Source organism: Narcine bancroftii, chromosome 1 (genome assembly GCF_036971445.1).
Source record: "Narcine bancroftii isolate sNarBan1 chromosome 1, sNarBan1.hap1, whole genome shotgun sequence".
NCBI lineage: Eukaryota > Metazoa > Chordata > Chondrichthyes > Torpediniformes > Narcinidae > Narcine > Narcine bancroftii.
In genome coordinates this window covers 277,031,789-277,046,287 of record NC_091469.1, presented here as the reverse complement: position 1 = coordinate 277,046,287, position 14,499 = coordinate 277,031,789, and the positions used below count along the sequence as shown (strand labels likewise).

The following is a 14,499-nucleotide window of genomic DNA, read 5'->3' as shown; positions in this document are numbered from 1 at the left end:
GCCTGATGAGAGCAGGGATAGCAGCTGTTCCTGAACCTGGTGGTACGAGTCTTGTGGCAGCCATAACTCTTTCCTGATGGTAGCAGCAGGAACAGAGCATGTGCTGGGTGGTGTGGATCCTTGATGTTTGCTGCTGCTTTCCGAAGGCAGCATTCACTGTAGACGATCGTGGTGGGGGGAGGGTTTTACCAGTGATGTCCTTGGCTTTGTCCACTACCTTTGCAGGTCTTTAAGCTCGGAAGTATTGGTGCCCCATATCAGACTGTGATGCAGTCAGTCATCACGATGTGCACCTCAGCTCTGTAGAAATTTGCCAAGGTTTTCAATTTCATATCAAACCTCCACAAACTCCTGAAGAAGTAGAGGCACTGATGTGCTTTCTTCACGATACCATTTGTGTGTTGGGTCCAGGAAAGATCCTCTGAAATAGTGACTCCCAAGAACTTAAAATTTGCTCACCCTCTCTACCTCCAGTCCCCCAATGATTATTGGATTTCTGAAGTCAACAATCAGCTCCTTGGTTTTGGTGACATTGAATGTGAGGTTATATGAGGGGTATAATTAGGATAGCTAATCAGAAAGTTTTTTCCTTGACAGGAGACTATAGAATTTGGAAGGTTAAGGTAAGAAGGGAGAAACTTAATGGAGATTTTAAGGATACAGTGGTGAATATTTGGAATATGCTGCCACAGAAAGTAGTGAAGACAGATTTCATTAAAAGGTTTAAAAAGCATTTAGACAGCTATTTGAAGAGAAAAGGAGTTAAAGGGAGAAAGGCCTCAGGTGGGCTAATATTGGCATATATAGGCATTAGAGTTGACATGGACAAAATATGTTGTATAGGCCCATTCTGTGCTGCATCATTCTGCAAAATATTACACACAACGTTGCCTACAAGCTGCTTACGTATAATTTAAAATCAAAAAGAAAAAGGTTCAAGGAACGTAAATAGACATGGTTTAATATTCTTGAACAAAACAGTTAGTGGTCAATGGTTTTGACAAATTTGCTTGCTTTTTTTCCATGGCCTTAAATTCCCCATACCCCAGAGAATTTAAAAAAAAATCTAGACAGCCTCAAGAGATAGCTCTTCCATGATAAACATAAAATGATGCTGCAAAGGAAGGTTTACAGAAGTAAAGATACTTCTCACAATCCTTTTTGCTTTTTGTGACATTCTTTATACCAGTGTTTGTTTTCCACAAGGAAAATGCAAGAAAAGGAACTGAGGCCAATAAACCACGTTGAACATTCCTGACATGAAAATCTGAAACTGTTTCTGTGGCCAACATTGATGAATTTGTCCGAATAATATATCAAACCCATTCCCTCTCACCACAAACAAAAACCTCTGCACTATCTCTTTTCTATAATACTGGCAATAAATAAATTAGGTGTAATTTAATTCATATACATCATACTTTATCTCAGTTACCAGCATTTATGATTATATATTACGTTATCTGCATAGCAAGTGCCAATGTAGCAAAAATCTAATCACTTAAGAATGTCATTAATTAGAACAGATCTAATTCTACTTTATTTTTCTGCATGTTCATTAAAAAATAGCCAATGACTGATTTAAAAAAAGGTTCAGTTCACAACAGGATTTCCAGTGAAACTTCACACCACTTCATCCAAAGTACTCCATTAATTCTAAATGTAACCTGGCAAAGTCAACTGACAATATACATATTCTAAAGTGCCACATAATTCTGGTTTTTTTTCAAATAGCCTGCTGTTTTCAGCTCCTTTCAATAAATCCAATAGCTACATTTTGTACCCAGACCTCTTTTTCTGCAATCAAATCCAGACAAGACTGGGGTTTACTCTGAGGAGTTATGGCATGAAATCACATGGGCTTACCCGGTAAAATGCTGTAGTCAGTGGTAGCAATGTAGCAGCAACATAATATTCTTCAGAAGCTGAACAATCCTAGAAGGGAAAAAAAACAGGAAATCATAAATCTTGATACCTTACATTCCAGTCGCTCATGGTCAAATTATCTCAGCTCAATTACCACCCACCTGTTTGATAAAGAGGCAATGCGTGGAAGAATATAATTAACTGGCCCCAACTATAATTTACTACAGATGATCTTTGGGGACCTATCACTTAATCTTTAGTGTTCTATAGGGACACAAGCTGAATTTTGAATGAATAACTTGAAACAGAATCTGTTGCAAATTTAAAAAAATCCTCCTTAAAATATCCTAGATTAATTTCCATATGAGTGCATCTTCTCCAAAGAAATGACAACTTAATGAAGATTCTGAATTACACTCAATGCGAATTATTCAGATATTGATGAAGACCAATAGTCTATCCAAAATGGCTTGATACATCTGAGTTATTTTAACCAAAATGCCAAGCATGTTTCTGAATGCTGTCATGAGGCCCATAGCAATAAAGTTCACAGAAATCAGGCTATAATCTTCTAGTAAGGAAATGTTTGGAATGCCAAGATGCACTCTGACTTTCAGACCACAGCAGGGCTCCATTCTTGCAGACTATTCTAAGTTTTAAACAACAACAGATGCATTTTAAACTCATGGACACTTCTGAAGTCATTATAAGGATAAAGTTTAATTCAAACTACGACAAGCAACACTGATATTAAGGAGGAAATCTAATTTTCGAAAATTCTCCTAAATCGCAATTTTCTGTTATCCAAACCCCATTTTCCTATTAAATCACATATTTTAAGTGGAGATATTTAGGCATTTTATCATTGTGACTAAATGACCCACAGCAATATTTAACAGCTGAGGCCAACATTAGCTTCAGGGATGAATACGGCTTATGCAAAAGAAAGTAGAAATTTTATTTGCTCAATTTTGTGAGAACACTAAGATTTGGATATCACATCATCACGTTGATTCGGTTGGCAATTATAGCCAAATCAACTCTTTGCCTCGCCCTTTCCTGTCTAAAGCTGTGTGAAAAGACATTTCAGTGTGCAGCACTGCTGAGCTCTTCACTTACAAAGCTTGTTCCCTGATGCCCTAGGCTCAAGGAACACTAGAGGGTTGAAAAAGCTGGGATATCAGAAAGGGGTGTGATTACGATGCTTGTGTGCTCATGGTGAATGAAGAGTTTGGGGAGTGGGTTAAAGCACATTTACTTTGTGGAAGTGAAAACTGAAGGATTATTTTATGGAGGAGGCCGCAGCAACTGTGGTTCTCCATAATGCAAGTCAGAAGAAAATGCCTTCCAAATGAAGAACACAGCAACACTGCACTCTGAGTTGTCTATTCACATGTTCTTGGGAGTGGAGAGGGGATGGCAGAGGGAGTCTGTGTGACTGACAACTTAATTGATGTGCTGGCATCATATCCAATTTTATTGAGAAACAAAATATAAAAATTCAAAACATTTTTAACTATTTGTGCTATTTGTTTTTTCCCCCACTTAAGTTCTATGACAGCAAATTTTATTCCTTATCTCAAATTTTTAGGGAGTGATTTGTGAATTCTGTAAGGACAAATTTCCATAATCCAATAGCTTGTAACAGGGGTCACTTGTACTGTTAAAAACTGTGCTGGCTTTACCAGCAGACACTGAAAAGAAGGCATATAAAAGGCTGTAATTCGCAATATTCCAAATGGGAAAACTTGCAGTTGATAATTTTGCCAATTAAATGCTTGTAGTCCATTTCAACCTTGTAGGCAAAACTATTTTTGGAATACATAAATACATCCACATGCACAGAAATATACTGTATATGAGAAGTATGTTTGTTACTGTTCTTTTAACAGGATAGGTGTGAAAAGTCAGATGAAATGCCATGTTGCTTTTTGTCCAATGATCATTTGACTTTCCTGTTTTTGTGTGATGGGCATGAAGATGTTTCAGGTCTGACTATTAACTGAGAAGGCAGTTATGAATCATCAGCTTGTGGTGGAACTCTTCTGATTAGACAGCCAGGAATTATTTGATTAGATTCACCTCAGTTTAAAAGGCTATCTGGTGGAAAGATGATTGTGCAATGCCCAACAATGATTTGAACATTAAATTCAAAAATAAAATAGTAAATATAATTTAAAGATATACTCGGGATTTCTTGCAATATGATGCTAAAATGGTGAGGGTTTTGCAAAGTGACACTTCACATTGACCTTGGATGGTACAAAACTCTATCCAAGTTTGTGTAACACTAAATTTAATAACTGGGCATGCATCACCTTCCATCACACAATCTGCTCAGAGATTATAAAACAATATCAGATAGGTGTTAATCTTCAACTATTTCCATTAACCTGTTTTGTTTGTAACATTATCGGGAGATTGTGATGTAGAAGGGCGGCATAGATAGCACAACGTGTTACAGCACCAGCGATCAGATTTCGAATCCCGCACAGTCTGCAAGGCGTTTGTATACTCTCGCCTTGTCTATGTGGGTTTCCTCTAGGTAACTCTGGTTTTCCCCACCATTCAAAAATGTACTGGGGGTTGTAGGTCAATTGTATGTAATTGGCAGCACAGTGTCATGAGCCAAACGAGTCTGTAACTGTGTTGTATATGTGTCATTTGGCTACGTGCTCAAGGGACAGTGTTTACCTGACCAAAAGAACACCAACGTCTTTGCAGAAGTAATAAAATTGAGTGGTGAGTGGGATTCTTTAAATCAAAGTTGGAGGGAGAATATGCATTATTTAGTATTTCACAACTTCAGGAATACTTCACAACCAAAACAATTGTTTTGAAAAGCAGAATAGATGATAGGCACAACTTTTCTGACAAAACAATTCTCAACATCCAAGACTTCAGAAACATTAATGAGAAACTGAAAAGGTGGGTATTTCTATATCCTAGAAAAATTACTGGTCAAAAACAAAGTACATTTACATAGATGCTGATGAGGTTGGTATAATCAGTGGTAAAAATCTCTTATTAGGCAATTTCTTTCACATCTTTAACAAGTACCATTTCTGATTGCTTTAATAGAAAAAGGACAAACTACACAGGATATAAAACAATATAAAAGAGAATTTATCAATGCGTCTGAAATTTCTTGGGAATTTCTTTCCAATTTATTTAAAACAAGTTTCCATGAAAAGTTCATCCTGCCTGAGAAGGGGAACTGTATGATTATTTGGTACAAAGAATAACTAGAGATATGAATACTTAAGTATAATTTGGAGAGGAAAGTAGGAGAAAAAAACTGGAGGGAGTTTAAAAGTATAATCATTCCTCAAGTTAGAGGTGTTCCATTTATGAAGTTAATCAGGAACGTCTGCAGATACTGTGATTGTTGGATGCGGAGACTAGTGAAGTGGTAGGTGAAGACAAGGGGAATCCTGCCCTTGTTGCGTCTCAGGGAGGTGGATGGGGGGGGGGGTCAAGACACTTTGGGTAAGTGCCTTCTGCTGGCTTTCTTTGTTGTAGCAAATGGTATGCTGTTCTCTGCATGTACAAACATAATGTACTGAATGCCAAAAATACATTTTGACTAAACTTTTCCTTTTACAAAATTTTGATCACAAAATGCTTTTCAGAAACATGACCCTTTTGTAACTCAAGGAAAACATGTAAATAACAGCAAATCTTGGTAGCTTAATATAAGTACTTTGCAAATATCATGTCTTGATATTGATGCATGTAGTAAGTATCAACATAGTACCCTATAATTTAAATTTAGATATACAGCACGGTAACAGGCCCTTTCAGCCCACAAGCCTGTGCCACCCAATTAACCTACAACCGTGGGAGAAAACCAATGCACCAGGAGGAAACCCATGCAGACACGGAGAGAACATATAAACTTCTTACAGTTAGCGCTGGATTTGAACCCCAGTCGTTGGCCCTGTAATAGTGTTGCACTAACTGCTACGCTAACCATTTAGGGAAAAAACATTTTCAAAGAATTGAAAAAGAACAGCAAAGAGATAATCTCGATGGGCAATTGAAATAAATAATGTAAATATCTGGAGTGATAAATTCAATATCAATGTATACTGTCCTGAGCGATTACATTATTTTGTTTTTGTACTTTATTAAAAAATAAACATTTCAGCATGAACATTTATTAATCAGTCTAGGCTCAAAAAGAAATCCAGCTTTAATCCCATGTGCCCGGTCTGTTTTTTTTTGTGGCTTCAAGCTAATTCATAAATGGTTACACATTCTCATCTTAAATCTCTGTTACTGGTTAAATACAACTCATTTTCAAAAAGATTCATTTCCTCCATTCTGTAGCTCTTACATTCATTCAACATTTAGACCCATCAACCACTGAAAATAATGAGGTTCAATCCACTCCATATCTACCATCATATTAACACCTTATTTTGCTAATAAATTAGTTCTGAATATTTCAAATTTTAGTTTTTCTTCTCACACCAGGAAACAAAAATTGAAAATCATAAAAATGTCAAAATGGTAGATATACCAATGTCCTGAAATGTTTAACCCTGTTTTTCTCTCTGTAGATGCTCTAGCCTGTTCAATAGTCATACAAAGATATAGCACAGAAACATCCTTCACATCACTGAATCTGCATCAACCATCTATTTACATGGATTTTTAAAAATTCTCTGTATATTCTCATCAGTTTCTCCCACAATCTACCACTCAGCTGCATTCCATAGTGACCAAATAACCTACAATACTTCCAATATTTAATGCTTTTATTTCAAATATGCTATAGAAATCCTTTCCTTAGGGGTTAAAATCATGCCTCATGTGCTGTTAGAGATTTATACAAATATTACATATAAATTATATAAATAGTTCCCAAATATTGTATCCTATTCCTTTTACCACAATGCACAATGTTCCATTAACATGATCTGGCCCTCTAGTGTGTTACTTTTATCCCTCACCCATTCTACAGCAACCATATTTTCCATGAAACAGAATTATAACTCTTAATTAATAGAATCATTCTCACATTTACAAGGATCACGGAATTATTTTCTATGTTTTGCATTTTGTTGTCTGCAACTCTCCTGTACAATATTGTGACAGATTATGTTGCATCTGTATTCTGTATATATAGATGTTTTTGGGAGATAAATTGGGGTAGATTTTTTAGTGTAGGTCACATACAAACACTTTAAAACAGATCTTATTTAAAATGCTGGAGCTCTGCTCATGCTAGACAGGCTGGTGCCAAAAAACTTCGAAAAAACTTTGGAGAGTGCCCAAGACACTTCACTAATGGATGGTTGCAGGGGGGCGTGGCAAGATGGTGTAGAGAGAAGACGTGTGGTTCCTTCTTCCCCCAGTTAGATTTCTAAATACCTGACTTTAAAATTTGTAAAAGTGGTTAAAAATAGTATCTACAGATTTTGGAATAGTGAAGGATTGAAATGGCTGCAAATATGAAAAAATCAAAAGCTCAATTGCAAAAGAAACTACCTTACAAAAGTGTTGAAGAATTGAGGCGTACCTATCAAGTTGAAGCCACAGAGTCGTCGACTGGAGCCCCCAAGACTCAGAGGACTCCTGCTCGGTTAAGTATTAAGCTGGTACCGATCGCGCATCCGCAAGATGGCGCCGGTTCAGTGATGAGCTCAGCCGGTTCACGGGCGCGCGGGCGGATCGGCCGAGCAAGGATAGATCCACGAGCCCGCAACATTGCCTGGTGGTCCCGGGGCACGCAATGTAGCTTCAGAAGACGCACCTGTACAATTGGTGGTTCTGCCAGGCATGCGCAGTGCATTGCGGGTCCATGAATTACTGGATTAGGTGTAGGCTGTGGGGTAGCCCGAGAGGCAGCGGGCGGATGAGGTCAGCGCATTGTCGTCGGGTGTCCAAACTCGCAGCCGCACCGGAAGAGGACCTACTGCATTTGAGGAGGAAGAGAGCTCAACTTTATTGGAATTTACACAGGAAGAAATGGGGACTGACATCAGAGAAGATAGGCCTCAAAAGGAGGTGATGGAACCTGGACTGGATTCTGTGTTTACAATCTTGGAAGGGATTGCTCATCAAATGGAAAAAATGTCAATGCAGATGTCTACTCAGATGACTCAAGGATTTATGGAAGTGAAAACTAAAATGAATACTTTGTGTGAAGAAATGACTTTTATGAAGCAAGATATTACTATAGTTAAAAGTGAAGTTAGCAGATGCATAACATCAGTGGATACTGTACAAGATAATTTAAAAAAGATTGAAGAAGCTTTTTTTGAATGTAAGAATCAAGTGGAGTGCAAAAGAGAACAAATGGTAAAAGTGGAGGATTCTTTCATGGATTGGGGGATTAAGAAGAAAGAATTATTGAAGAAGATTGATTCATTAGAAAATCAAAGTCGAAGAAATAATGTAAAAATAGTAGGTCTTCCAAAAGATATAGAAGGTTCTGATCTGGTAAAGTTATTAAAGAAATGGATTCCTGAGGTCTTGGGCAAGGAATTCCTTCCGGATGGTCTGGAGTTAGATCAGGCACACAAATCATTAAGGAAGAAATCGTTTCCAGGCCAATCACCACGAGCAGTTCTGATTCACTGTTTGAAATATCAGGATAGAGAAATGATATGGCGAATGGCGGTGCAAAGGCACAGCAAAACCAGGATCCAATGATAGTTCAAAATAACAGGATTTTTTTTAAAATGCAGATTTGAGTCAAGAAACTATTAGAAGCCGCTGAGAATTTAATTGAGCTAAATAAGTATTGTGGTGAAAGGGATATAAATTTGCCTTTCGTTATCCAGCAGTATTGAAAAATTTTTATGGGAATTTTCAATCTCAATTTTTTGAAAATGATCATGATGGATTAATCTTTGCTAATTTGTTGCCAGATTTACGAGGAAATGGACGATCGTCACCGAAGAGGAGGGTAAATGGCAATGGAAAGAATGGAAAACGTGGAAAGAATGGGGAAAAAGTTGAATTGACGCAAAGTCTTCTTGATATTGAGGATCCGGAACAATCATTGGTACTGGAATTACTGGGTTGACTGTTTTTGTTTAAGTACTTTGTGAAAGTCTGACTGGGGAAGGTGGATGACACTGAAACCTTTAGTCACCTGCCACTAGTGGGTTTTAACACACCCAGATTTTTAGGGGACTACTACTTCTTAGTAGTTTGTTTTGGGATTGATTTTTTTCCTGGAATTTTTATATGGGGAGGGATTAGAATATTAAGGAAATTAGAAGGGGAGCATTATTTTATAGTAGTGGAATATATTTATTAGATTAAGAAATGTCTAATTTGAATTTTGCAACTTTTAATGTCCAGGGTTTGAATCAGCCAATTAAGCGCAAACGAGTTTGGCTTATATAAGAAAAATGAAAGATGATATTCCTTTCTTGCAAGAAACACACTTAACCGAAAAAGAGCATTTGAAATTGAAGAGAGAGTGGGTTGGTCATGTGTTCTCTTCTTCTTTTAATTCTAAGGTGAGGGGTGTTGCGATTTTAATTCATAAGAAATTACCGTTTGAATTGGAATCATTTGAAGGAAATGCTGGGAGGGTTTTGATGGTTAACTGTAAAATATTTGCTGAATCATGGACTTTGCTAAATGTTTATGCACCTAATGTAGATGATGAGCGCTCCATGTCGGAGGCTTTTTTTATTATTAGATCAGGCCAATAATAATATTCTGGTTGGGGGAGATTTTAACTGTGCTTTGGATCCTTTATTGCAGTGGATCCCAACCTTTTTTATGCCCTGCATCCCTAAAAAATTTTAATATGGTCTCGCACCCCTTAAAGTAATAATTTATTTAAGAATAAAGGTGAAGGTGACCAAAACAAATTTGTATAATCAATTTTTAAAAATTTAAACAGAAATGAAACATATGGAAAAGAAAAAATATTACAGCAAATTAAAAGTTGCATAACCCCTACAAAAAAATTAAATTTTCATCCATACATGAAATTTCTTTAAAAAAATTAAAGAACTAATATTCAAATGTTCATAAGACAATTTAAATTTAATGACTCTTTTGATCCTGTTTATTGTTTAAGAGTTTTTCAAAATGTGGCACTTTGTTGCTGATACCAATCCGCACATCTGCCTGTGCGCCCAAGCGATTTCTAGATTTTGTCTTGATTGACAAAAGGGCACTAAATCCAGACTCGCAGAAGTATGTCGTCGCAAATGGGATGAGCACAGTTAGTGCAACATGTCCATTGCCGGACACCAATATTGTTCCAAAGTTTTGCTTTCAAACTACATTTCAAGAACATGATTTGTGCGCAGTTCACTAAGATCTTCCTTCAGCTCTTCATCATCCAACATATTATCCAAATTGAAGGAGTATGGATTTATTAAAAAAACTGAAATGTTATCTCGCACCTCCCGGTATGCTATGTTGCACCCCTGGTTGGGAAACCCTGCTTTATTGGATAGATCTCCGAAAAGTATGAGGAAATCAAAGGTGGCAATACAAATAGGAGCTTTGATGAAAGATCTGAATTTGGTTGATGTTTGGAGGAGAGTAAATCCTACAGAGAAAGACTTTTCATTCATTGAGACATGATTCATTTTCTAGAATAGACTTTTTCTTGGTTTTGGCGCATTTGCAGGGTAGAATACTACAGGCTGAATATAAAAGTCGGGTTATATCGGACCATTCCATGTTATTTTACTCCTGTGTAAGTCCAGAAGTGGTGCAATCGTCTTATAGATGGAGGTTCAATACAATGTTATTGAAGAAACCAGAGTTTATTACTTTTATTCAGGAGCAGATTACCTTCTTTCTGGCTGAGAATGTCAATTCATTACGTAGTAATTTTACACTGTGGGATGCTTTGAAAGCATATTTACGAGGGCAAATTATTAGCTATACTATGAAAGTTAAAAAGCAATATGTGGCGGAAAGTTTAACATTGGAGAAACAAATTACTGAGTTGCAAGGAATTTCAGAAAGACGTTACAGAAGATAAAAAAGCTGCTTTAACGAAGTTGAAATTATGTTATAATACATTACAAACTTATCAGTATGAGCGTTTAATTTATCAATCTAAGCAACATTATTATGAATTGGGTGAGAGAGCTCATAAGGTACTAGCATGGCAGTTAAAAACAGAACAGACATCTCGAACTATTAATGCTGTGAAAAAGAATTCAACAGTTACCTATAAACCTCAGGAAATTAATGACCAGTTTTATTCATTTTACCAGAAATTATATACTTCTGAGGGAAAGCAGGACACTGGTTCTATTGAATCTTATTTATCTAAATTAAATTTACCTGTTTTAGTGGGGGGGGGTGGAGGTTAAAGAATTGGAAGCTCCATTCACGGATTTTGAGATTAAAGAGGCTATACAGGAGATGCCGAATGGGAAGTCGCCAGGAGATAATGGATTCTCAGTTGAATTTTATAAAGTATTTTATGAAGATTTATCTTCTGTATTTGGAGATGTATTGCAGCAAGAAACTGAGGTGCAGTTGTTATCAGAATCTTGTTTGAGTGCTATAATTACTGTGATTCCTAAGAAAGATTGGGTCCCGTTAAAAATGTCTTCGTATAGGCCTATTTCCTTATTAAATGTAGATTATAAAATTATAGCGAAGGTGTTAACGGATAGACTTGCCAAATACTTACCTCAGTTGATACATATAGATCAAACAGGTTTTATTAAAAATAGAAATGAGTCTGATAATATCCTCAGATTGATAACATTGGTCAATGCATTTCACCTTATTTAAGGTGTTAGAGAAGTTTAATTTTGGCCCTTATTTTATTGGTTGGGTTAAGGCTTTATGTACAAATCCAATTGCTAGGGTGGTGACAAATGGCCAAATTTCTTTATCATTTAAATTAATGCGATCATTGGCTTTCGAACCATTAGCTCAGACAATATGACAGAACAATAAGATTAAAGGAATGAAAATTGTGGATGATGAATATAAGATTAATTTGTTTGCAGATGATGTGTTGGTATATTTGACAGACCCGGAACAATCTTTGAAATATTTACAAGATTGTTTGCTAAAATTTTGGGAGTTGTCTGGATATAAAGTAAATTGGGATAAGAGTTAAATAATGCCAGTTGGAGATGGAGATTATTCAGAACATAAAAGTATTACAAAATTAAAGTGGTCAGATAGAATTAAATATTTAGGGGTGGTAGTAAATGCAGATTATCAATCTTTATATAAATTATGTTCCTTTATTAAAAAGGATTAAAATGGATTTGATTAAATGGAAAGATTTGCCGTTAACATTAATTGGTCGAGTAAATTTCATTAAAATGAATATTTTTCCTCAAATTCAATATTTGTTTCAGTTGATACCGTGTGTACTTTCAAAGGGTTTTTTTGGGATTTGAATAGAGCAGTGTTGGAGTTTTTATGGAAGGGAAAATTAGCATGAGTAGCTTTGCATAAACTTACATGGAAATATGCATTAGGTGGATTACAGTTACCTCATTTTCAAAATTATTATGAAGCAGCTCAGTTGAAATTTGTTAGTAGACTGATGGATATGGACCAACTTCCGAGTTGGGCAAAGGTGGAAATGGCTTGTATATCTGAAGCTGAGATACACCAGTTTATATTTAAGTGGAATGGGAATTTATTGCGGGAATGTAAACATTTGCTAAGGATATGGGTAAAACGAAATATGGTTTTAGGATCAAAGGGTAAATTATCAATCCAAACCCCATTATATCATAATCAGCTTATTCCTTTTTCAATGTTTAATAATCATTTAAAGAGATGGAATTCTAAGGGTATTAAGATAGTTCAGGATTGTTTTGAAGAAGGCCAGTTTCTTTCCTTTAATCAACTGAGGAATAAATTTGATAGATCTGTAAACTCTTTATTTTCTTTATTGGTCTATTATCAACATAGAGCTTTGATAAAAGATAATTATGGTGAAGAGATGTTGACAAAATTTGAGTCATTGATTTCCTCTGTACCTAAGAAAGGTTATATTTCAGGTATGTATCAATTGTTACAAGATGCAATGGATAAACCGAATTGGGAGAAATCTAGACTTAAATGGGAAAGTGATTTAATTTATATTTTTCCCGAAAATAATTGGGAGGCAATGTGCCATGACAAATGTACGTTATGGAATGGCTAATTATAATTTTTTTGCATCAGTTATATTTGACTCCAGAGAAAATAAAAAAAATATGGGTTTAGTAATTCGGATTCTTGTTTTAGATGTGGATTATGTACTGGAACTTTTTTACATGCTGTCTGTTCTTGTGTTAAAGTACAACAGTTTTGGGAAGGAATTAGATTGGTTTTGGAAAAATTATTTAATATTAAATTGCCATTGGACCCAACGATTTTTTTTGTTGGGATATATGGTTTCTTTGAAAGGACTCGGGTTGGATAAATTTCAAATTGCAAATGTACATTTAGTGCTGTCTGTAGCACGAAAATGTGTAGTTAGTACTTGGAAAGATAAGGTGGAGATTAATATAATATGCTGTCATAATGAATTGAGAACGTATTATTATGGGAAAAAATTACATGTAATTTACGTGATAATTATTCATTTTTTGTTAAAATATGGTCTCCTTATTTGGAGTATATGAAATTGGAAATACTTTGAAATATTCTTTATATTAACTATATTGTTTTATATTTGGCTCCCCTTAAGGGAGCTGGCGGAAGGGGTGGGAGGGTTATATATATATATATATATATATATATATATATATATATATATATATATATATATACATGTATATAATTGTTCTTTACTTTTCTTCATTATGTTTAACTGTATTTTGATTAAAGTCTTTAAATAAAATTTTCAAAAAAAAACTAATGGATTGTTGTTTTCAAAAAGAACTAATCGGAGCCACAGGCTGTCTGGAGTGGAACTTGCTTTTCTAAGAGGGTCATGTGGTTTTGCAAGCAGAGAGAGTCAAAGAGGCTTTTCTCTCAGAGAGAGAGAGAGATCAGTTCTGCAGTGCTACAGTCAGCAGCAGCAGCTGGGATTGGAACAGGACAAGCTGGCAAGCTTGTGGAAAACCCCATTTTGGAAGATGGTTTGTGAGTGCTTAGTTCAGTCTGGTCAAAGCCCTTGTGGTTCATATAAGAGGAGAGGACTGGCTGCCTAATGTTCCACTTGAAATAAGAGAAACAAAAAGGAACTCTGTAGTGTCCTGAAAAAAAGAGGTTATCATCTGGAGTACCCTGATAGGGCAGGTTTCTTCAGCAAGACACTGAAGTAGCTGGTTGCAAGGAATCAGTTGTGGGTATCCAGCGAACAACTAATCTTTGTGAAAACCGACAAGAACCTTCCTGAGCGGTAACTATTTACCTTTCAAGCACCAAAGTCTGATGAACTTTAAATTCTGTGCATAGTATAAGAATTGCCTGCAACCAGTGAACTTGGAGGAATGAGAAGTGAGATTGGACTGTGAATCAAAGAACTTTTCTGAACTTACACACATTACATACATGTGCGCTTAGAATTAGAAGGGGGTTAAGTTAGGTTAGTTAATAGTGATAAGTTAAAGTGTGATTCTGTTTTTATGTTTAAAGATAATTAAAATCAACTTTTGTTTAATTAACCATTTGTCTTGGTGAATATCTATTGCTGCTGGGTTTTGGGGTCCTCTGGGCACGTAACAA

The 14,499-nt window shown here is 35.9% G+C and overlaps 1 protein-coding gene across 9 annotated transcripts in view; it reads right to left on the bottom strand.

Moving 5' to 3' along the window:
* Positions 1-14,499, bottom strand: part of sbf2 (SET binding factor 2) — a 446,331-nt gene that overhangs the window by 138,076 nt on the left and 293,756 nt on the right. For all 9 annotated transcript variants that reach the window (XR_011345382.1, XR_011345383.1, XR_011345385.1 and 6 more), the window contains one exon: positions 1,867-1,935. Coding sequence is in view for 5 of the 9 variants with exons in the window: in XM_069900054.1 (XP_069756155.1) it covers positions 1,867-1,935 (69 nt within the window). In the remaining 4 variants the exon portion in view is untranslated. The remainder of the gene's footprint in view (positions 1-1,866; positions 1,936-14,499) is intronic.